Source organism: Protomyctophum bolini (assembly GCF_963924005.1).
Source record: "Protomyctophum bolini genome assembly, chromosome: 7".
Lineage (NCBI taxonomy): Eukaryota > Metazoa > Chordata > Actinopteri > Myctophiformes > Myctophidae > Protomyctophum > Protomyctophum bolini.
In genome coordinates, this window is record NC_137868.1 from 41,507,720 (window position 1) to 41,532,664 (window position 24,945).

At 45.0% G+C, this 24,945-nt stretch overlaps 2 protein-coding genes across 3 annotated transcripts in view; both read left to right on the plus strand.

Annotated features, from left to right (window-relative positions):
* The window catches only part of chn2 (chimerin 2), a 62,200-nt gene extending 39,889 nt beyond the window's left edge, over positions 1 to 22,311 (plus strand). For both annotated transcript variants that reach the window (XM_080767914.1, XM_080767915.1), the window contains 7 exons: positions 4,496 to 4,600; positions 10,791 to 10,875; positions 17,152 to 17,325; positions 17,688 to 17,765; positions 17,969 to 18,106; positions 18,732 to 18,837; positions 19,538 to 22,311. In XM_080767914.1, the coding sequence (XP_080624040.1) occupies positions 4,496 to 4,600; positions 10,791 to 10,875; positions 17,152 to 17,325; positions 17,688 to 17,765; positions 17,969 to 18,106; positions 18,732 to 18,837; positions 19,538 to 19,709 (858 nt within the window). In that variant the 3' untranslated portion in view covers positions 19,710 to 22,311. The remainder of the gene's footprint in view (positions 1 to 4,495; positions 4,601 to 10,790; positions 10,876 to 17,151; positions 17,326 to 17,687; positions 17,766 to 17,968; positions 18,107 to 18,731; positions 18,838 to 19,537) is intronic.
* Positions 22,312 to 23,844: 1,533 nt separating this feature from the next.
* Positions 23,845 to 24,195, plus strand: LOC308318708 (proline-rich protein 15-like; the record flags this gene model as incomplete). Its single annotated transcript, XM_080768333.1, has 1 exon — positions 23,845 to 24,195. The coding sequence occupies one exon, from the start codon at positions 23,845 to 23,847 to the stop codon at positions 24,193 to 24,195; it is 351 nt and encodes a 116-aa protein (XP_080624459.1).
* Between the last annotated feature and the right edge of the window lie 750 nt (positions 24,196 to 24,945).

The window sequence follows — 24,945 nt, forward strand, 5'->3', positions numbered from 1 at the left end:
ATGGCCTCTGTGTCTATGAGGACCGCAAGCTCACAATCCTCTTAGTTTTTTTTTTTTTAAACATTTTTATCTCAGCTTTGCAGTCGCCCTTTCGTGTCTTTCTTTCTGCTCTCTCTCTCTCTCTCTCCCCTAGAATTCCATTCCGTCCCACTCTCTGGTCGTTCCAGCTCATTCCTTCCTTCATCATCACAAAGTCCTACTCTTTATTCCCTCGGCTGACCCTTTTCATTATGTCACACAATACCCTCTTTTAGCGTGACTTATTCTCTCGCACATTCTCTCTTCTTATTATTATTCTTCATCTTCTTCTTCTATCTTTGTTTTCTCAGCTTCTCCTTCAGACAGGGGTCGTTTTAGAAAAGGTTATGAGCGCGGAATCCCATATTTGGTATTTGACTCGCAATGTGACGCTACATTTATTCAAGTGTACTGCTGTGGGGTTTTTTTTTTGCCCCGTCATCGATCGGGTTCTGAGTTTGTTGATTATCCAAAGAGTAAAAGGCTGGCTGCTTACTGTACACTGTATAGGTCGTTGCAGAAGCCGTTCTATTGATGGGGATGAACGCAGTGTTAAGACACAGTAATGTTTGGCACTAGTGGCACCAATCATATCTGCAGGCCTACAAAAGAGCTCCCCTGTGGGATTTTTACTGAAGGGTTTTGTTCTTCATCGTGCGCTGCATGCAGGATTACAGTAGCCAGTAGGTTTATTGTCGTAATCCCTCCCAATCCCAGTATATTTGGATAGGGATTTGGTGCTGGTGATCTGAGAGCTAAAGGCTATCTTCAGGCTGGCAGCCCCCAAATCAGATTTTTTTTTTTTTGGCCTATCAGATTGGTTTTTTAAATGTTTTTTTTTTTTGTGGCTTTCGCCTTTTATTAATTTTTTGTTATGGAGGGACAGACAGTAGGCTGACAGGAAATGGGGTGATAGTTGGGGGTGGGTGACATGCAGTGAAGGTCGTCGGGATCGGGAGTCGAACCCGCGGCACACTGCCAGACTGGATTACCAGCCAAGGTGCCTGGACATCAGATTGGCCCAGGTCATCAGATTGGTTTTGATCAAGTTTGTATCAGTGTAAATCAAATCAAATTTGAGCCACGGTTCCAGGTGGTTTAATTATGCAAATCGTTTGTCGGGTGGAGGAAACCTCATGTCCAAAACTGTTACTTCTCAGGGTTCAAATTCAAAAGCAGCAGAAAAAAACCCAGCAAAAAGTTAGAATATTATAGAGATAAGAAGATAAAGATTTCTCTGTGTCTCTGGATTTAGACTTCGTCATACTACGGTGTGAAATAGGTAGAGTATAAAGTTAAACTGTTAAGCAATACTCAGGCCTGTGTCATTACGTGGTTACCACAGCAACCAATAGAGCGTCACAGTCCTGCCCCCTTTCATGACGACACCAGGGCCCAGGGAATAATTCCCAATGCATTTTCCCCATAGACATTTCAAAAAGTATTTATTTAAAGACCTTTTTAAGCGTCGTACAACGCCAACTCGAGTCGTGACAAATCATGACAACAACCACAATATTTTGGACCAAGAAGAAAAACAACAACAAAAAAGTGTTGTAACCTGCCGTTTTCGTCTTCTTTCTAATTATTTGTTCGGCCCGAAAATAGTGTTTAAATAAATACTTTTTGAAATGTCTATGAGGAAAATGAACGGAGAATCATTTCCTGGGCCCTGGTATAGGGGGCGGGACTGCGACTACACCCTATAGAGCGCCGCAGTCCCGCCCCCTTTCAGAAAAGCGAGTGGCCAGGAAGTGAAAGCCCCATGCATTCTGCCATCGGCACTTCTAATATAATTTATTTAAAGACGGTTACGCCGCGGACAAAGCCAATTCGGATCGTGACGAATCATGACAATGAACACAATATTCTGGGACGATCAAATCATTAGAAAGAAGAAAAGAAAGTCAGGAGACAACACTATTTGTTTTATTTTTCGTCTTATGAATACTACTGGCTTATTATTTGATCGGCCCAAAATATTGTGTTCATTGTCATGATTCGTCACGATCCGAATTGGCTTTGTCCGCGGCGTAACCGTCTTTAAATAAATTATATTAAAAGTGCCGATGGCAGAATGCATGGGGCTTTCACTTCCTGGGCCACTCGCTTTTCTGAAAGGGGGCGGGACTGCGGCGCTCTATAGGGTAGCCATATAGCTGAATGGTACAGACAGAGGCGGTCTGGGGAAACAAACAGAAGGTCCCTGCAGGTTCAACGAGGTGTCCATGAGCAAGACACGATGTAACCATTAACCCAGCACTCAGTATATGACCACCTGAGCAGCCATCAGCTGGGTGAAGCTGAGTCCACCCCCCACCCACCCCCCCTTGAGATTATTACGTCCTGTGTTATATTGTTAGTGCTAGATTATTAGAATGGTTGACGAATGTCTGAATGCACAGACCGGCGAATCACTTGCAAATTACCAGTGTGGACAGTCAGTATAATATATATATAAACTTTATTACAGGCCCACAAGGTAAGACAGTACATCACATAATACGAGAATACAAATAAATAAAAATACAGTACATTTACCCAGCCCCACAGGTTACTACTCTATTAGGCGAGGCACTCATGCCAGTGTCCTCTGATGGTAGAAGTGTACCTTACAGAACTACGGCCCGGGTCTGTCATCTGTCCAATGAGTCTATTCAGTGAGCGATCCAGCCTGCTCATGAATTTGAATGTCAGGTTCCTCAACAGAGCCATGAATGTAGTGAGACCCAATGAACAGAAAAGCCCACTGGCTCTAGTGCTCCTGGGTGCTCCAGGATTCGAAGACGGTCATTATAGGCTACTTGCAGTTCACGTAAGCTCTCCTTCTTATACTTCACTAAAGTATACTAAAGATCATACGGTGTTTGAGAAACAAATTGGATTCTCCTGCAGTCTGTCTAAAGCCTGACTAAAGCCTGACTGGCAGGGCAGTGAAGTGGGAACAATGTGCAATCAGTCAGTGTTTGGGCCTATGGCGTTGTGGAGACTGGAGAGAGATCGATTGGGGAGTTCTATCAGCAGCAGATAAGACTCAAGTAGAGAGAGCTCATCATCTTCAGTATTATAGACGACTGAAGATGTGGCTGTGAGCAACAGACAGGCCTGGAGGAGGAGGAGGAGGAGGAGGCTCCGTTCTTTAGGTTTATTTCAGAGAATGAATAGTATCATTTTGAGCTCCCGTAAAAATGCTCCCATTTTACACTCTTCAAGAGTTAAAATATCTGCATTACTAAGCGTTTTACAAAGAAGTCTCTACACAACTAGAGCATGTAGAAGAATAGTTATTTTGATCCAACGTGTGTCTGTTTATCTCTCCTAATGGTACCGACATCAACACAGCATAGGAATGTGGACAACATCTCATCCGACGATAACAAAACATTCTGTATAGTTTGGGGGTCTCTGCATCGGCCAGGCTAAAACGTCATGGTGGTCCGTGGCTCAAAAAAAAAGGCAGAATAAATAATGTAACCTTGATATGAAAAGGGTTGAAAACCCACTGTGTGTATGTAACTGTATACGTATGTCTGGACTGTAACCAGGGGGGTTAGTTAGAGAGAGGCAGACCCAGACAGACACTGGACACAACAAAGGTATTATCTCCTAAGTGAAGTGGGAGTTTCTGTCCGGAAGGCAGCGTGCTAATGGGCGTGTGTAGCGCGTTAGCGGCGGCCGCTTTAGAGAGAGGGAGAGAGAGAGAGAGGGCTTGTCGGAGTGCTGATCCCGCTTTGGAGAGCCACTGAGCCGTGTGGAACGATCCTGACAGCGGACCACCTCCCGCATAATATAACACCCCCGCCCCACCTCCTCCCCCAGGGACCCTTTACACTCTCTCTCTCTCTCTTCTGTGTGTGTGTGTGTGTGTGTGTGTGTGTGTGTGAGACGTGCGTGTGAATGAGGACCTTTGTGCGAGACACACTCCTCCTGCCCCCAGGCTTCCCACTCGTGCTCCACCTCCCTGCCCCCCTCCTCCTCCTCCTCCCTCTTTCCTCCTGTTGCTTTGCTTGCTGCTGGAATCGGATCAGATGCAGAGCAGCCTCCGTCCTGCCTGTCGTCAGTCAGTTAGCCCTGCAGGGTCGCGGGGGAGCGGAGTGCAGCTGCCGTCTCTCTCTCTCTCTCTCTCTCTCTGCACAGCACAGGGTGCACGTTGGCCCCGGCACCGTCTTGTTGCGCCGCTCGGCACTCGGTCAGTCTCCTCCTCCCCCCCCCACCCCCTAAAGGGGCCGGATAGGAGCCCCACGCGTGAGGAAGACGAAGAACCTGAACCGGGCTAATGGAGGCAGAGGAGGGCCGAGGAGGAGGAGGAGGAGCGCCAGCGGAGCTGATGACCCACCGGGTCACCGCCGCGACGAAGAGGCCAGCGGCGGATCGCAGGCGCCAGGAGCTGCTGGCTCTGGCGCTGGGCATCCGGCTGGGCTGCAAAGGGACGCTGCTCTGGAAGCCCGTTAAACTGTTGGCCTCCTCCTGTCCGCAGATCTCGTCCTCGCCGCCGGTCCGCCGGAGTGCCGCCGTGAGGGACAGCCCGGAGAAGCAGCAGCAGCAGCTGCAGTGCTCCTACGAGAAGATCCACAACTTCAAGGTGAGTTGACTTGACTACTGTACTGTACTGTGTGTGTGTGTGTGTGTGTGTGTGTGTGTGTGTGTGTGTGTGTGTGTGTGTGTGTGTGTGTGTGTGTGTGTGTGTGTGGAGAGAGCTTCTGTTTCACGCATGAGGATGTGGTGGAGTAGAGAGAGGGGGTGGGATGGGGGAGGGGAGGGTTCAGAGGCAGTCCTCTTCTGAAGATTCTGTGTTCAAGCCTTCTTTTGAAGTGTCCCCCCCCCATCTCTCTCTCTCTCTCTCTTTCTCTCAGCAAAAGGTTCCTTTTGAGCATATTTCTCTCATTTTCTCTCATGGTTATCCATAGCAAAAAATCTGTTTGTTGTGTGTGTTTGTTGTGTGCGATTATCACAAGCAGAGTCTGTGTGTTGTCTCTGAGGAAGGTATGTTATAACTCGCATTTGCTCCCAGACTAATTTAAACTTTAAATGGAATGAAATATTACAGCGGTGCATTTTGCAGTACAAATTGTAAAAGTCAAGTATCAAAAAGCATGTAACGTGAACAATATTGTGTAATATAAACACAAACGGGAACAAGGAATATAGGGTCAGACCAAGTGCGAGCAAACGGTGGAGGCAGTATTGGACATGAATATGCTATAAGTAGACTATAAGGCATACTAACTGTATGTACAGTATGTATCATCTATTGTTGTATAGACACCAGGGCAGCATAGTATATAGGCCCCGTTTAGACTGCAGTCACATCCAGTCAAATCTGATTTATTTCTCAAATCTGATCTGATCTTTAGCACGACTGTGTGTGTGTGTGTGTGTGTGTGTGTGTGTGTGTTTTCAAACTGGCAGCCAAATCCAGCCTGAATCAGATCTGTATACGTGCCACATCCAGATTGGAATCCAATTCGTTTGAAATAAGTCTAAACGCAAACAAGTCACATGCGGAATCCATGGAATTTAGATCGGGTTACTGCGTTCAGACTGAGACGGAAATCTCCTGAAATCTTGAATTTGAATCAGATTTGAAACCACTTCTGAATGTGTCCACACAACAAAAAAAAACGGATTCCATGATGTTTGTGTTTAAACGTATTTAAAACAAATCGGATTCCAATCTGAAGGTTGCACAGATCTGATTCAGGCTGGATTTGGCTGCACGTGTAAATGGGGCCGCACAGTGTGTGTGTGTGTGTGTGTGTGTGTGTGTGTCTGCAGTCATGAGAACGCACGCAGCTGTCAGGCGCAAGGGCAAACAAGCATGTCTAATGGATACACTATACCTTCAGCCATTAACGGCAGCGCCGCATTGATTGTCATTGATTTCCAAGCACTCGCCAGTAGCACCCCCCCCCCGCCCCCCCATGGTCTGTCCGTCTGACGCTGTTCAGTTATGAGTGCGGTGGACGTCGAGGCGTTCGTAAAACAGTTTACGATCGATTGCCCGGCGCGTGTTTAACTGTACAGCGCTGTTGTAAAAGCCCAGCTCGGTTACTGTTAGTGTCATGTTATTCAGCGACACACAAGGAGAGACAGGCGGGGTCAGTTAGCAGTGCACTCACTGACCATATGCTCATTGTGTGAGTCCCTGAAGACCTGCGAGTTCCATTCCTACTCCTGTTGTTGTTGTTGTTGTTGTTGTGTGCTCTTGCATGTCTCCCCTCTCTCTCTCTCTCTCTCTCTCTCTCTCTCTCTCTCTCTCTCTCTTTCTACTGCCCCTACTGGGTGTGTCTCTACACTGAAATACTTTCAACCTGTCTTCCCTATTTATCATAATATTCTGTGAATATCTTCAACGGTTTTTCAAATAGCGGCAAACCGGTATTTTCACTATTCTAAGTGGTTAATAAATCACAAAGTGCCAAAAACATAGCTTAAAAGCTTAAAAGCCCCTTATCCCCTAAACTTTCTTTGCCTTTTTATACTATTCTGCAAAACATTTGTGAATAGTTAAAATGGCCAGTCTACAAGCTCACAACGTGTCAATGTAGACTGGCTAGTTGAACTATTAAAAAAAGTTTTTCAAAATAGTTAAAATAAGGCAAAGACGAAAAGAGCCCATAATCTTTAACCCATCTTTGCGGGAAACCCTTTTGTTGTTTTAACTAAGCATTATGTTCTACTTTGGCTATTGAAAAAGAGCAGATCTACAAGCCCATAGCGCGCCACTCGGTGGCGCGCTATGGGCTTGTAGGTCTGTTCTTTTTTTAAAGTCGTGACATTTTTCGAATGTCAGGCCTAAATGAGCCTGAAACAAGAGAGGAAAAGGGCAGAAAAGTGTTCAAAGAGAGCTCGAAACCCAGAGCTGGGTATAGCCTGTGGGGTTCGTCTGAACATTGTTCTCATTGTGGCTTCGGTTACAGTCAACCTGCAGTTCAGAATGACCCCCCCAGCAGCACGTCTGTACTGTACGTCTGCTTCACCTTTTAGAGAAAAGAGACATTCATTCATTCACCACCTGTCTGGACTTTTATCTCCTTTATACATCAGCCCACTAAAAGCTAACCGACGTGTCAATTACCCCCGAGGTGCTCTGTGCGTGTGTGTGTGTGTGTGTGTGTGTGTGTGTGTGTGTGTGTGTGTGTGTGTGTGTGTGCGTCTTTTTGTCTGAATGTGTGCGTTCCCTCTATTCGTTCCTCCCTGTGTGTGTGTGTGTGTGTGTGTGTGTGTGTGTGTGTGCGTGTGTGTGTGCGTGTGTGTGTGTGTGTGTGTGCGCGCGTCTTTTTGTCTGAATTTGTGCGTTCCCTCTTCGTTCCTCCCTGTGTGTGTGTGTGTGTGTGTGTGTGTGTGTGTGTGTGTGTGTGAGAGACTGGACACCACATGCTGGCGTATCTGTGTATGTGTGTGTATGTGTGTGTGTCTTTTTGTATGAATGTGTGTGTCCTTTATTCATTTCCTCCCTGTGTGTGCTTTTCTGTGTCCGTGTGTGCGTGTGTGTGTGTATTCGTGTGTGCACGCGCGCTGCACGTGTGTGCGTGTTCGCATCTGTTATATGCGCATGGCTGACTCTGCGTGTTGTGTGAAGATGTTGGCAACCTGTCCAACAGCCCAGCAACAGATGCCAGACATGTTACTGTAAAGCTCTTAATCTGCCGGGTGCATACGAACGCACTCCTTTAGTCCGCTGGGGGTGTGTGTGTGTGTGTCTGTGTGTGTGTGTGTGTGTGTGTGTGTGTGTGTGTGTGTGTGTGTGTGTGTGTGTGTGTGTGTGTGCGCTTTCGGTCCGCGGGGGTTCATCTGCTGTACCGTCTGTGAGCGGCGGACACTAATCTGTCCGCTGACGTTGTCATCAGTGAGTCCACACAGAGTAGCCTGATTATATCACGCTCCCAGAAACCTGGAGCTAGGCCAGTGGGTTTTCAACCGGTGGTCCGGGGACCGCCGGTCGTCCTTGAGGGGATTACCAGGTGGTCCCCAGCAAAATGACGGAGAGTGGACCCTTATAAGATCTTTAACTCTAAAATGAAACCAAATGGACCCTGAGGTCCCTGACGGGTTCATTTGATTTCATTTCACGCTCTCAAGAGTTAGATTATTGTTAAATGCCTGCATTAGGCTATACTTACAAGAAGTGTGCACGATTAGAGCCTGTAATATAATTGTTATTTTGATCAGCGTTTGCCTGTTATCTCTCCTAATGGTATACCAACATCAATACAGCAGCATGGAGTTGTGGACAAAATCTTGTCTTGGGTCTGAGAGGCTGAATCTCATCAAACGGTGGCCCGTGGCTCAAATGCAGAATAAATAATGGACCTTGATATGGAAAGGGTTGAAATTAAAGCACTGATCTAGATGGAACAATAATATTTAGATCAATCATAGGTGGTGGCGCCCAAACAATGAAAACCAGCTTCAAGATGGCTGCCCTATTTGAGAAGGGAGAGATAACAGCACAATCTTTTAGAAGAATCTAAATATAACAAATGAAAAGTAATTAGGTGTTCTTTTACTGTCTGACACATGATGATTCCCCCGATGTTGTGTGGGGCACCAATCAGCACCCAGAATGCATAATTGCATATGTGGGGCGGGTTTATCACCAGATGCATTAATATATTTTTTTAATTCGCCCCTTGGAAATGCAGGTTCCCACACACAAAGAGATTCCAGACTAATGTCTATCTACGCAGTGATGCTGATGTTGGTCTGGCCGGCCCGTGCCAGGCTAGGGTCGAGTCCGTGGCCTAATAATGCATATCAAACTCGGGGTCCTTGAAATTAAAAGGTTTTAGAATCACTGCTATAGTTAAACCCTTCACAATGTGGAGAGGTCAAAATGTATACCTGTATGACTGGATGTGATTCATTACGGTATACATTTACACTTGGGCTTCTTTTATGTTGGACAAAATAAATCATGTTGAAATGTTTCTGGCAAACCTTAGCGATGTGATTAGTGAAATTACCCTACGTGGTGTGATATTGCAGCTTGTATCAGCTGTTCGTTTCTTTCTCTCTCCCTGTGTGTGAATCCACCTCCTCCTCCTCACATGGGAGTGCTGCTGTGGGAGTTGCAGTATAGATTTGCATTCTTTTGGCAGTGTTTGTGCAGGCCTATAGGTTGAATGTAAAGTAATTGGTCATGCTGTGTCACATGTCTCCTGTTTGAGTGGGTGGTTGTGATGAAGAATGAAGACAACGCTGTTGCATAACGTCTCTCTCCCTGTTCAACGGTTCTGCTGGGATGTGAACACTTACATAACCAGGAAGAAGAACTCGCAAAACAACGGCTTTATTTACTTCTTTAACAATTTAACCCTATATAGCGGCATCCCTATTAGTGGCCCAGAAATAGCAGATGTGGTTGGTATAGCTATAGCACGTTGTAGCGCACAGTATGGAGCCATAATTGGGAATCTGGTCAACAATGTATACATATCTATTTTGTAAATTTTATTTTTCATCAAGATTTCATACAGCAACTACTAGGTGTACCAATGAATAATACAATGATTATGATTCTAAATATTTAGAAAAAGAAGAAAGTGTCTAAATCAACTGTAGATTTAGTCGACTAAAATCATATGATATTTAGTCGACTAAAACTAGACACTAAAACATTTCAGGTGACTAAAATGTGACTAAAACTAAATTAATACTATTCAAGAGACTATATGACTAAAATAAAAAATTGCTGCCAAAAACAACACTGCAATAAAGTTGCCAATGGCGGTCCATCCATCCACCGCTTTGGGCCCAAAAAAACATTATCTTAAAAACTGCTGTCTGTCTGTCTGGGGCAATCAGAGAACCCATTGTCAAAACATAAAGGAGAAAAAAAGTGCCCTCTTTAGTCAACAGTCGAGAGACTAGACCGGGGTGACATGGAATCTTATGTGCACCTTCATGTTCCCCAGAGGATGGCTCCTGCTTTTAAAGACTAACATTTAACAGGACATATACATTAAAGAATGTATGAAAATATAATGAGTAGATTGCCATGAAACTTAATGGTGGTTTAAGTAAGTTATATTGTTTTGTTATATATGTAGGGGGGGCCGCTGTGGCTCAGGAGGTAGAGAAGGTCGTCCAATGATCCCTGGATCGGCGGTTCGTTCGAATCCCGGCTCCTCCTGTCCACATGTCGAAGTGTCCTTGGGCAAGACACTGAACCCTACATTGCCTCCAATGAGTTGGTCGGTTTGAGCTCGCCACCATTGGTGTGTGAATGTGGGAAGTGAGGACGCTGGCGTCGACTGTCCGCCGCTTCACCTCCCAATGTATGAATGAATGAACCGCTTTGAGCACTTGGAAAAGCGCCATAAAAAATGCAATTCATTATACACACAAAATGAGCAGACAAAATTGCCACTTAAATATAAAGATAGATAAAACTGGTATCCTGAACTCTTTAGTAAAGAGCTGGAGAGACGGGGAGACCCTGTTACTGAACAAATAAGACTTTAATGTTTTAACAAACAATGAAAACGACTGATTTGTTAGCAAATATGCAAACGAATCCGACGCTGCAGAAAGCGAGCGTGTTGCTGTTATTTAGTCTGACCCGAAGCACTGCCTCTCCTGTCTGCAGATAACCCAATTTTAAGTCTATTTTAAACCTCAAATCTTCTAGTTGAGAAAACCTAATGAATTTAGGATTCATTTGATGTACAAACTCAACATGTTCTTTTTATATAATAATTTTATTGTTTGTTTTAAATAATGTTATTTTTTTCTTCCAGTGTGTATAACCAGTGTGTCTGTTCTCCTAGGTACACACATTCCGGGGGCCACACTGGTGTGAATATTGTGCCAACTTCATGTGGGGCCTAATTGCCCAGGGTGTCCGTTGTTCAGGTAAGACATCTTATTCAAACCCAACCCTGAATATCGTTCATTGTTCTGTTAACTTTGTTTCATTTGTATATACATAGTATGTTTCCCGGTGCGGCACTCTAGATATCGAAGTTATTAACCCATTTTGGGCGGGAACCCCTTTTGGTGTTTTAAACATTGTTATAATTTAGCTATTGAAAAATCAAAGAAAGATTGACATAGAAACATAGCTTTTCATTTTCAAGGTCTGCTATATTTTTTTTTTTATCGCGAAAATGTGGCGCAAATGTTTGAATATATATTCTTTCAGAGCCAACGTTTTTTAACTCAAATCTTTGCTCAGGCCTAAATGGGCTGTTAAGCTGGCCGCATACTTCAAAAGAACCACCATAGCCCAGGGGGCCTTGTGTGGTTAGAGTGTGTCTGTCTGTCCACCCCGAGATGCCGAGGTTGGGCCGGGTTCCATCACAGAGGGAGTCATATAGGAAGGACTTTGGATTGGGGGTAATTCCCTGCGACATACTACCATTAGCGTCATGTCCAGGGGGTGAACTTGTACCTAAAGCTGCCTCACGCTACGGAAACACGAGATAGGCTGCTGACCTATGGGGCCACATGGCCTCAGGAACCATTGGTTCCCGGCCTATAGGCTAGGCTACGTACTGTACATACTGTACACTCCTTATTGATTGCCAAAACAGAACAAGTTGGTTCTCTAAACAATTTTAAATTCGATGCGGCGGCTCTGCTTTTGAGTGCTGAATGTTAGACCCTGCCAGCTGTATACTGTAGTACACACAGTGCTGGAATTGTCATTTTTCCACCTGAATCTGATTGCGGAAATACATGAATATATAAATAATCAAAAGCAGCTTGTATTTCTCGCCAATCGCACACAATGCTCGCATTGGCATCTCTACAAGAGGTGTGAAAACCGATGAAGCAATCTTCCGAAGGTTCAATTGGTTAGTTTGTTTTCACCGCACTTATGTCATTTTGTTCTTAAAGACCTCGCCAGACTTCAGCGAGAAGTATGCTGCAGCCTTTTAAGTGTCATTATTCTTAAATACACAAGCTCACATCTTGCATATAGTAAAGGTTTAACTGCTTTGTCCTGGTAATCTCTTTCCTACTCGGTCTGCCTTTGCTTGCAACACCCAGCTATAGCACGACTCCAGACTTTAAGATGCTGTGCCATGCTAGGAATTCACAATATTGTCACGACTCACGCATAATTCACCCCATTAATATTCAGACCGCCTGTCATTTGTCTGTGACACGTGTGAAAGAAAAACAAATTGAGCGTCTCCCGGTTACTGTCCAGAACACAGGGTTATTTAACAAAAGAGTCAAACTAACACTATGCATATGACTGTCAAACGTTATATTTTGGTTAAAACAAAAGGTTTATATTCTGGTAGTAATCATTGCTAGAGAGTATATAGAGTGTTTGTTCAGTCAGCTCTTGGGTAAACAGAACATTGATTTTCAGGTGTGTTATTGCCCCTTGCCAGTTTCCTCCTATCAGGAGAGAGTTCCCATGAATCAGCTTATTATGAGTGGTGCAACCACTCCAAGGAACAGCAATGTCCGTGTTAACCTATGTGGCTATGTGGCTTTAATGAGTACCAGTAGGGGCGCTGTTGTGCCAGAAACAGAGAGAGAGAGAGAGATAGTGCTGCACTGTTGCCTGCTAATGAGAGAGAGAGAGAGGAGGGGGGGAGGGGAGTTTCACCACTCAGTTCACACGGGTGTGATTATTTTTTATTTATTTCACCTCTTCCAGTTTCACAGCTTTTTAAATCCTATGTCCTGTATGAGTTCTCTCTTCTGATTGGGTGAAATCAGTATCCCCGTCTGAAAATATATTTTCTGTATGTATTAAAGATAAATTAAAGAAGTTCAAAATAATTAAATAAGATGGGGAGACCCGTTATTGAACATACAGTGCATGGCAATGATTGCCATAGGAATACCTTTAACTGGCGGCGGTGGCTCAGGGGTAGAGTGGCTGGATGTTCCCCGTTCGAACCCGGGCTCCCCCAGAGTTAGTGGTTCCCAAACCTTTTCATGTCAAGGACCCCCAAATTGACACTGCGGACCCCCATTTGAAAAAGATATGCCAGGGACCCCCATAAGAGAAGATTGTGACGGCTCTAGCAGTGATTCTCAACCCGTTTAATTTAAAGGACCCCAATTTAGTGTCATTTCTATCTCTGGGACCCCCGATTTATATTGTAAAAAAATCAATGTTAATGTAACTCAGAGAGTGTACAAATCCATTTGGTTCCATTTGTACACTCTAAGAGTTACAGACCCATAAGGGTCCATTTAGCTGGGTACCCCCTGGAACTCCCTCAAGGACCCCTGGGGGTCCCCGGACCCCACTTTGGGAACCACTTGTCTACAGTAAGTGTCCTTGAGCAAGACTCTGAACCCCTAATTGCTTGTTGGTGCCTTGCATGGTTTCTTCCGCCATCGGTGTGTGAGTGTGTGTGTGTGTGTGTGTGTGTGTGTGTGTGTGTGTGTGTGTGTGAATGCGTGAATGTATAATTATGCCTAAATCTATGTAAAGCACCTTGGATAAAAGCGCTATATAAGTGCACCGTTTAACTTATTTCTTACACTCCCAAGGATTACTTTACCAGTCCGGATGTTGCTGTGAACTTAAACCAAAATGACACCTCTGTGGGAAAACCCAGTGAAACAAAGACTTATTGCTGCATGACCAGACTTGAGGCCGTACACCGTGGTTTATTTACCGCTGCTTAGCTCATTGCTGCGAACGTTGAACTGAAAGAAAAACAAACTCTGCACGTCTTTAGCCTCATGTTTCACTTTTTTAACTGGGTGCTCGGCGGAGGAACGCCGAACTGTGTCAACAGCCCCGCATACTTAATGGAGCCCCGTACGTGATTTATCCCAATCCATACACAGTACTTGTTTTGTTTCTAATCTCTCTCTAGTTTGACACTTATATAAGCTGTCACAAAAATGTCACCCGCGGTGGTTTGATGACGTTGATTCACGGATTATATTTGAAGTTGCGTAAGTTGTTTTCTGCCCGGTTCAGCAGTACTAAATAATACCTTGACTCAAGACCTTCTGAATTCAGTGTAATGGATATTCAATTGAAGAAGGGGCGCCCAGCAGACTGTATGATAGTACAGTGGTATACAGTATGTGCTGCAGCCGTTAAAAATGATGCATGTCTAGGAAATGATGTGGATCTCAGGATCACCATGGAAACGTTGTGGCTATCGGACTTCATGTGACCAGCCGGTAACATCTATGACATGTCTAGGCGTCTATGACGTGACTCCGAAATGTATAGGCAATGTTTCAGCCTGACTTGAATTATTTAGTTATAAGAAGAAAAAAATTATAGCCATTAGCCGCACACTCGTACGTAGCTGCCAATGGCAAATGACAGACAAGCTGCCTTCTTCAGGGTACGAACCTGAAGAAGGCAGCTTGTCTGTCATTTGCCATTAAGTCTGTCCGAAACGTTGGTCACCTTTTGTCTCGGTGTACACAATGAAACAATTGACATTGGCAGCTACGAGCGTGCAGCAGCTATACATTTTGTCTTATTTAATTAGGGTTTATGCTGTTGGCTGGAAGTTGGAACCGCACAAAGGGCCGGTGTGCTGTGCACCTTTTTGATAACCGTGTTTGAATTGTAGTTGAAACATTAAAAGAAAGTATGAAATGCGGCGGGGGGGAAATAATTTTAGGTACTTCCGTGGCCTATACTGGCAGCATGCCTGCAAAGTATGGTGCCGATCAGTCCCAGCGGTTTGCGAGATTAGCTCCGGACACACAAGACACACAGAACCCTGTCATATATGCGGCTATAGCCTGCGTGCAGAGAGCCACGCTGTAGAAATAAAGACGTGAACGCATCGACGTCGTACCGTATACGTACGCCAGCCTAAAACCCAGTAAGGGTATTATTTATAGGCGTGCTGCTAACCTATGGAAGCGTTTAGCGGCCGGTGTGTCTAAGGATAGTAACGGATATCAGATGGACGGCTTGTTGTTGCCGTAAACAGGGTCAGCGTGGGGTTTCCTCGGAGGTCACAAGACCCCGGTCCTGTCTCATTAACGTACAGACGCACAGCCCTGACATTGATGTGTTTATTGCTTGGCTTCCTCTCCCAGACAGAGTGTGTGTTGTTCAGGCGTTAGCCATGCTGATAAGCCTCGGGGCAAACACTGGTGTCATCAGACACCCCATGTGCTGTGGGAGAAACAGGAGAGGGCTCTCTGTACTCTGTACATTTCTCTCTCTCTCTATGTCTCCTCCATTTATTTCTCTCTCTCTCTCTCTCTCTCTCTCTCTCTCTTTCTTTCTTTCTTTCTTTCTTTCTCTCTCTCTCTATCTTTGTCTATTTCTCCTATTTCTCTCTCTCTATTTCTCCCTCTCTCTTCCGCTTTCCTTTTCTTCCTTTTCTCTACTCCTCCTTATCTCCACATACATGCGCACGCACGCACACACACACACACACACACACACACACACACACACACACACATAGTCCCTCTTTCTCTCTGGCAGCAGCAGGAGCTCAGAATCAGGTCCCCAGTCAGTCAGCGGTGACGCTGCCTGCCTGGCCGTGTGACGAGGGATGAGACCGCACAGTCACCTCTGTGGTGTTCATTCAACTCTTTGAGTGTTAAATATGAGACCGCACAGTCACCTCCATGGTGTTCATTCAACTCTCTGAGTGTTAAATTAGTTTTCTGAGGGGCGCTATAGCATTGAAGACAAAAGTGTGCAAACACAAGAGATGTGCCATTGGTCGAGAACGAGAGGATGTATGACGACGTATGATGATGAACACCCTCACTTCACAAGGGTGTGATTTTTTTTTCTTTTTTAAGTTCAGTCAACATTACAGATTTGGCTGTGTGGCTGTCCTGTTTCCATCGCGAGACAGAATCAATCCATTGACATGGATTATGTTGCAGTTTTTTATGCCATGTTGATTAATTGAATACATAGGACCACAATGGAAAGAAGTCCCCATAGGACTTCTCTTCTGTCATCTTTTTAGAGCTAATGTGACCTGACTGCACCTCATGGGTTGCTGTTGCGAAATTGTGACTAATAAAGTCAATCAATCCAAAAAGGGTGGCCACCTCCAGACAGTCAGACAGACAGACAGACAGACACACATGCATGCGCACGCGCGCACACACACACACACACACACACACACACACACACACACACACACACACACACACACACACATTCCTGAGGCGTCTCCCTCTTGTCTCTTGTCAATGGTGCCACAAGCAGTCATTCTCTCATTCTCTCTGCCCAACGCCCCCTCCATGACTACAGCTACAATAGTGACACTCAGACCCCCCTGTTGTCCTCTGTTGGCACACGGTGAGTGCACTGACTGACTGACTGACTGACTGCAGGGAACACGCCAGCTTACACTGACTCAACCACTTGCTCTGTTGTCTGACGGGGCAGTTCATCTCCGGCCCTGCCAAGCCCTTTGTCGCGGCTGTCAGGATGGAACGTTTCACCTTCTTTTATTACGGCGTGACTCCACCTCCTCAGAGGCAGCCAAGCCATCTGGACGGCCATTTTCTTGCGTTCACTGACTACTATGGGCCACAGAAGTACTACCTATATACGCAAATGATCTTTTTTTTGTTACCACACAGACTCCACCTGCTCCTGAGATCCACGTGATATCTCCATATTGGGTGTTCACTAGTCTCTCAAGACCTTAGAGTATATATTAATAGAGAGACGGCACCGGGAAGAAACCCTGAGGGGAAATGGACATAGTGGCCGAATTTGTCATTGCAGCTCGAGCCAAAACTGGTCCGTTGACTATCGATGCGCACGTTCATGTTATTGGGGCCATGACACGTGAACGCTACGTTTCACACGTGAACGCGCGCAAGCGGCGCAATGATAGTCAACGGCACAGCGTGTTCACGATTTTGCCCAATCCATCCCAGAATGCACTCTGTTCCTACCCGGAAGGAGGAGTGAAATCGCCTCAGGCCGTAGTTTCCATTAGCTTGGGGTAGGTCACATTCCTGAACTGTCCACATAGCCAGGGATAGCAGAGCAACTATAGACATCAATGGTGCTGTCTTTCGAATGAGCAGCATTATTGACGGCTAATCATACGAAGACACGGTTGACAATTTGTTTAAAGTGTTCCTTTAAGTACGTTGCATTGAGTCTGAATGAAGTATGAAGTAATTGTCCTTCTTGCCACCCCTCTCTTTCTCTCTCTCTCACATGCTCTCACGTCCCAGACTGTGGGCTGAACGTACACAAGCAGTGCTCCAAGCTGGTTCCCAGCGACTGCCAGCCGGACCTGCGCAGGATAAAGAAGGTGTTCAGCTGTGACCTCACCACGCTGGTCAAGGCCCACAACACCACGCGGCCCATGGTGGTGGACATGTGCGTCCGAGAGATCGAGCTGAGAGGTAACGTACCGCTCGTCCTAACTCGGAACATCTCCCCCTCCCCTTCCTTTTACCCCATACAGTGTTTGTATTTTTGTCAGGTGAAACCTAGCCTCCTGGGGAGACTCCTGGGGTCTCCTAATTTAGTTGTTAGTCGCCAATTCTCGATGTGCTATAGTTGGTCATAGGGGATGAATATGCACCCTGACCATCCCGTAGGAGTCTCTAGTGTAGTGACAGAGATCTCCTTCTGCCATTGGTGAAGTTGAAAAGATTTTTGCGTGCATGTGTGTGTGTCCTGATTGTGTTAGACTTAAGAGCTAAAGCCACTATTGTTCATTGATTGATTCGTCGACGGCTTTCAATTTTTTTCCCACATGTAGGTCTGAAATCAGAAGGACTCTACCGCGTGTCTGGATTCTCGGAGCACATAGAGGACGTGAGGCTGGCGTTCGATCGAGGTTGGTGTGACCTTTTTCTGTCTTTTCTACGGTGTCTTGACAGCCGTGGACACATTTGTGATCTTTCCAAAATCGAAAGAACCACTGACATAGAAACATAGCTTTTTCAGAAAACTATCAGGATGTAGAAGACATTTTTTAAATCTGATCTCCGGTCAAAATGGGTTAAAATCACACTGGCTCTGTTGTTTTTCTATCAACAGACGGTGAAAAGGCTGATATCAGTGCTGATGCCTACGCAGACATCAACATCATCGCCGGTGCTTTGAAGCTCTACTTGAGAGACCTGCCAATCCCAGTCATTACGTTTGACTTGTACTCCAGATTCATCCAAGCTGCAAGTAAGAGCTCATCAGCTAGTTTCCACTGGCCTGGCACTAAACTCTATCAGAGCTTTCTCGCCTGTGCCCCCCCTCTCAGCGTTCCTATTGGATGAGAGGGGAGCCTGTGCGCCCCTCTCAGCTTTCCTATTGGATGAGAGGGGAGACTGCATGTGCCCCGGCCCTCTCACTCACTTTATTCATTTTTAATGAGACAAAACTTATATAAGAAAACTAAAAGAAGAATGCCGTTCTGTGTTGTTAACCTGTTAAAGCCGGGAAATCTGTGTCATTTTGTCACTTTTGCTATTCAAAAATGATGAAAATTTGATATAAATATTTATAACTCAAATCTTTGCTTCTTGGCGGGGGGGGGGGTTCTTGAAACATGGCGGTCAGCGGCCAAATACATGTCATTTTGGGGGTCCTTGACATGAAAAGAATTGAGCGCCGCTGATTATAGACACGTATGTTTTTCAGGAAACTTTCAGGATTTAGAAGAGATTTTTGTAGAACCTGGTCTCACAGCTCATATCGGGTTAACAGGAGATTGTACACAGAAACAAAATGAAATGTGATGAGATGACATGACATGGACCGAGTGGAGGTGACCTCTGACCTGTACGGTGTGTCTTCTTCTTGGTAGAAACGCCAAACGTTGACTCCAGACTGGAGGCCATCCATGACAGTTTACTGCAGCTGCCTCCGGCGCACTACGAGACCCTACGGTACCTCATGGCTCATCTCAAGAGGTCAGTGAAAAATGATATATTTTACTCGTTTTGTAAGGCTCTAAATGGTCTCGCACATGACTACATGACTGCCTGCCTAGATAATGCCCCCCCCCTCATGTCCTCCACTACTACTCGATGCAGCTTTCTGCTTCTACGGGCCGACGGCGCGGAACAAACCCCCAGTGTACCTTCGACAGGCAGCCTCTGTAGACACTTTAAAAGCACAGCTCAAGACCTACTTCTACACTCTTGCTTTTAGTCGAGTTGAGTTGTAGTATTCATGTCCTCTCACTGCTATTATTTTAATGTTGTTTTATGCCTTTGCTTTTCTTTTTCTCTCGATTGCTCTGTAAAGCACTTTGAGCTGCATTTCATGTTATGAAAGGTGCTATACAAATAGTTTTATTATTGTTATTATTATTATTATAATTAGTTAATGCGGCGAAGTCATTGGCAAACACAATTATTTTGTAGATTTTTATTTTTTTACTCTAATAATCACTTGTTCATTTCAATAATCAGTTGCAATGATTTTCAGGTGTTATGTCTACTTTTGTGAAATCGCCTGATGTAGTGTTGAAAAGAAAAGATGCACATGTATAGAGGCACAATGCTTGATTATTTCCCCACCTTGTACGGCTTAGGATAATTAATAATATATATTTTGTATTTCTTTTTACCCCCCCCCCCCCCGTCCGTCCGTCCGTCCGTCCGTCAGGGTGACAATGTTTGAAAAAGACAATTTAATGAATTCGGAGAACCTGGGCATTGTGTTCGGGCCGACGCTAATGCAGCCGCCGGAGCAGAACGCGCTGCTCACCCTCAACGACATGCGTCAACAGAAGCTGGTGGTGCAGCTGCTGGTGGAGCACGAGGACGTCTTGTTCTGAGGACGAGACGAGGACAGTTATTTATTCCGTTAGTACGAGAGGAAATCGAAGCCAAACGCCCACCGTGCACCACCCGAGTCTGACGAGAGAGAGGTGGTCAGTGTTGTTATGTCTATTCATTCGAGGTTGAAGTCGGAACTTGAATGCCTGTTTTTCTCGCATGAGCCGTTTTGTCGTCGGAGTTGGCTAAATGTTGACGTTTAGTTCCCCATGTTGTTACTGTACATTCAGAGTTTTTTCTACACTCTCTCTCTCTCTCTACGGTCAAGACCATCGTTTTTGTTTTTTATTTTTGTTTTATGCTAGTCACGGGACAGCTCTAATATTTATAACTGCAGTACTTGCCAGTGCTGTTCATTTAGAACTTGGATTTAGAATGTGCCACTAACTATCCAGGTATGTGTGACAGACATGACAAATAGCTGTGCGACATCTACTTCTGGGAAGAACATCGTCACTGTCGGGCGGAGGTTTTGTCTTTGTTCATAAATGAATGCCCTATTTTTTACTTAATCTTGTGGCAGTGTCACGCAAAAGTAGCGGAAATAGCTGACGTGCGAGCTCACCGTGACACATTGTGAACTTATATTGGCTGTTTTTGCCAATTTACTTTTTTATTTTTAGAGTAGCCAATACATTTTTACCACCTTTTTTCTGCTCAATTTAGTCGTTATGCCAATTATACACACACACACACACACACCTGTGTTGTCAGCTCTGTCGCATCCTACTGACTCGCCTGCCAGTGAGAAGGCGCCCCACCCCCACCGAGAGGACGTAGTGGCCTTTGTCCTCATAGATATTAAAAATCACACCCGTGTGAAGTGAGTGGTGCAACTCCGTGTGGGGATTCCCGGGGGGGGGGGGGAGTTCCAGACCCATAGGAACGCACCCAGGGTGCCGGCCCGGTTCTGGCGAGCCGCCCCGCGTCCAAAACGGTTGAGAAATGACAGCGTTACCGTGTGGCGGTCCCTCTACTGTACTGTACTGTACTGGCACACCCGAAATCATCATATATACAGTTAATATGTGCGTGTGTGTTTGTATGTGTGTTAGGTTGCTGTTTTCGTGCTCGTATGCAGCCAGGCAGGCAGACAGGCAGGCACCCACCCAGCCACCCACACACACACATAACTCCGTATAAGGGAGTGGTTGCACCACTCAACAAAAAATAGATGCCTCATTGGCCGCTGCAGTTAGTTGGAGCCATATGTGTGCAACAGGGGGAGGAAGTACGCATAGGAAGAGTGCTGAAGGCACGCTGCGTCGCTGCACAAGTAGCGTCACTCGTGCGACTCCTCCGCGTCTCTCGCTGCCACTCAACTGACTACTGGCCCAATCACAGCGCGTCTTTTCCGGGACTTACGTTGTATAATACGCTCGCGGAAGGTTGACAAGCTTCCGCTCATGCTTCGTAAAAGGAATCTCGGGAACATTTTGCCCCCCCTCTCTCAATAACACACGCCCCAGAGCCCGGAAGAGGCGTCTACCTCTTTTTATGTCTTCTGTTTGTCCTACTCCTCCCGCCCAACACTCCCCATGACCCTGCTGACCTGTAGGAATACATTTCACTGCAGTGACTGACTAATAATGTCACCCTCTCCCTCCCCGCCCGGCCAATTGTATCCGTGTAGAGCAGACGGCCGACAAAGCCGGATGCACCACCGTGGATTTTAACCCACAACCTCTGTGGTGGCGGTGGTGGGCAGGCAATTCGAATGAATTAAGTAAATTATATTAATAATAATATAACACCGGATCAAAAGCTGTTTTAGGCGAGACCAGATAGCTGAGTGGTTATAAATTATGGACTTAAATCTCTGACAGTGAGTCCCTGGTTGGATTCCCCGGCTGGCCGGACCATTTGCTACATGTCACTCACCTACTCTGTCTTTGTCAAATAATGGTTAAAAATGCCCCCCTCCCCCAAAATAACTTAAGAAAAGGGTCCCGCCCACTGTCTTCACTTATAGAGCAGCAGTTTTATTTTCTTTTAGATCAAATTGAATCACGTCATGATCAATATTGGAACTGTGTTTACTATAACGAGAGCTCAGACTATTGCTGGCTCATTAAGCACTTTCTTTTTTGTTTTGTTCTTCAAAGAGTCCAAAGGTTTTTTTTGTAGAGATGTTTTATTCTTGCCATTTTATCAGCCTCGTGATCTTTGTGGCCATGATGTTGAGAGTGTGTCGACCGGCCCACAGAATCTGTTACATTAGCCAGGCAACCGTTTGTTTGGAATAATAACCTAATAACCGTGGAAGAATTTACAGTAATGGCTGCCTATTTTGTCAAAAGAGAAGAAAGATAAATCTATTTACATGTTGCACTGTGGAATATTTTAAATTTCAAAATAGGACCTGGACCCATGCAGTTAATATATTGTTTTGTTTTACTCACTCTCGCCCACACTGGTATACCGTTGTTATTAGTGAGACCACAAACCAAGTTCCTTTCACTTTTGTTTTGCTGTAATTAAGTGAATCCTTTCTACAAATCCATTTTATTAAAATGTATTTTTGTGATGGTTGCAATTAAGATTGTAATTTATCAAATGAGAATTTATTAAAGGATGTAAAAACTTATGTGCAAAAAGTAATGCCCTTGTGAATTTGTTTTTATTCCCTTTTCTGCGTGCTGGTTTTAACCACTTAAACCATGATGTATACTTAATTGTACAATTAATGATTTTTTTTCTTCTTCTTTTTTTTGGGGGGGGGGGGGTGATTGGGACAAAGCCTAAATAGGGGTGACAGGTAGGAAGTGATTAATTAAAAAATGACACAATCCCACAGCTCAGTCTCTTGTTCATCATCCCCTCGAGAGGACTATGGAGAGAGTGAGTAACCAACCGTCTTAAGTACCCGTAATTTGCCTGGCATTTTTACAAGGAATTCCTCTTAACTTTCCCACACACCCTTTCAGTTGTTACCTGTTGCCTAGGTGCAGCCATGCAGGGATAGTGCATGGGGCGGGACCTTGCTTGTACATGCCGGGAGGAGGCTATACAAGTATATATAAACAGATGAAAGTACAGGAGGAAACACTGAGGCATTGTGTGTAGTGTGTACCAGTGGGTCCATACTGAAGTATAGTCCCTCGACAGTCTGTCTGGAAACATGGATAACGTGAAGCTGCCTCAGTGACAGCCTCAACCTGAAGACTGAAGATCTGCTCTTGGGTTTCCCTCTGCATCAACGTGACCACCATGTAAGTCTACGACTTCTACAAAACCTTTTCATATTATCGAGGTTCCATTATTTATTATGCATTTGATTTTTAGCCAACGGACCACTATTCGATGAGATTTATAGCCTCTCGGACCCAATAGGCCTACTTTTTCTTTTCGTGCTATATTGATGTGGTATACGACCATAGGAGAGATAACAGGCAAATGTTGATCGAAATAACAATTATTCTACACTCTACACTCTAATTGTGTAGGCTTCTTGTAAATTAACTAAGTAATGAGATGTTTAACAATAATTGAACTCTCGAGAGCGTAAAATTAACTGGATCTGTTTGGTTTCATTTTACGCTCTCATATAGTTAAAGATCTAATAAGGGTCCATTTGGTTACCAACTCTCCATCATATATAGCATGGGGACCACCTGGAACTCCCTCAAGGACCACTGGTTGGTCCCCGGACCACTGGTTGAGAACCGCTGGTCTACAACATCAATTATTATTATATAACACAAGGGCACATTGGGTTTGGCTGGGACGTATCGGCTGTACAAATCAGATATGATGAGATGTGTGACGGAGCATGTCATATTTCTTTTGTCAATACTGTAGTTGACAGTGATTTGCTTGCTTTTGCTAAGAGAGTTTGGTACCTTGGTATAGAATTTCTGTCGCTGGACATATTCTAGTATTTGTAAAAGCAGAATTAATGATCAAAAAAAGAACAATAACTGTACATTAAAAAGTATTAAATGAGGTCTACGGTAATGAAAGGCGTACTTGTACTTAGTTTCCACTCTTATTGATCCTTCTATGATGGAGTGAGCTGGGTGTGCGTGCGCTCTTGCGCGTGTGTGTAAATACTCTCGACTAACATTATTGCTGCCTGTCTGTGTTGCAGTGGGTTCAAAGTTATTGGCTTCGATTCGTCAAAGCATAATTGCCATGGCAGCGACACCCTGGTGGAGATCCTTCACGGCGAGGCGCAGGAACGCCCCGGTGTCCACAGAGACGGACCCGGAGCAGAGTGGAGGTAACGCAGACCTCCCTCATGCATCCACGCCGGACATCCCCTCCTCGTCCATGATGGAAAACATTTATACCGAGGAAATCGGTCTCCTCCAGGGGGACCTCCTCCTCCTAGAGCCAGGATTCAGTCAGCAAACGTGCAGGCGAAATCTGAGGATTTCCCGATCCGGACGCTTTAAAGAGAAGAGGAGAGTGCGCGTTGCTATGCCGGAGAGCAATAACTTTTCCGAGGGGAATATCATGGCCCTGCCTGTCACTGCTAAATAGCTGATCATACATTACATTACATGCTTACACTGCAGTAGCCCACTAATGGTAATGGAGCGGGTTTTTGTGTGTTTGTTACATTACAGTTTATGCCTGAACACTTGAAGTCAATAATATATATATGTGTGTGTGTGTGTGTGTGTGTGTGTGTGTGTGTGTGTGTGTGTGTGTGTGTGTGTGTGTGTGTGTGTGTGTGTGTGTGTGTGTGTGTGTGTGTGTGTGTGTGTGTGTGTGTATGTGGTTCAAATCAGTTAGTTATGGCATCACAACAGCCTAAACAAACAAAGAAACAATCAAACATAACCGAAATTATAATGTGAAATAGCTTGGACATGAAGGATTCACCTGTACTGTACTGTGTTGAAAGTATTTATGCTACAATTGGAATACCGTATTCCAATAGTAGCATAGCATTTATAGTCTTTATAGTTTTACAACATTTATATTAAGCAATGGAAATAGTTGTTAAATGTTAATGCAGGTGCATACAGTACAATTAAATCAATATTATAAAGGCAAAAAATCGGGATCTTGCACACTAGCCTACTGTTCTTACGTCCCTTTCTTACGCTTATACCTTTTGAAACGATCCGTGGAAGATTGCGCAACAATCTCGCCCTCTCTTATACACCTGTAGACGTGTGATGCGTCATTAAACTTGAACTTGAAAGCTGTGATAACGTGTACCTGCTTCGGGGCCCCCCTTCGACCCACTTGGCTGAGAAACAATGCAAAAGGTTGTCAGGGACC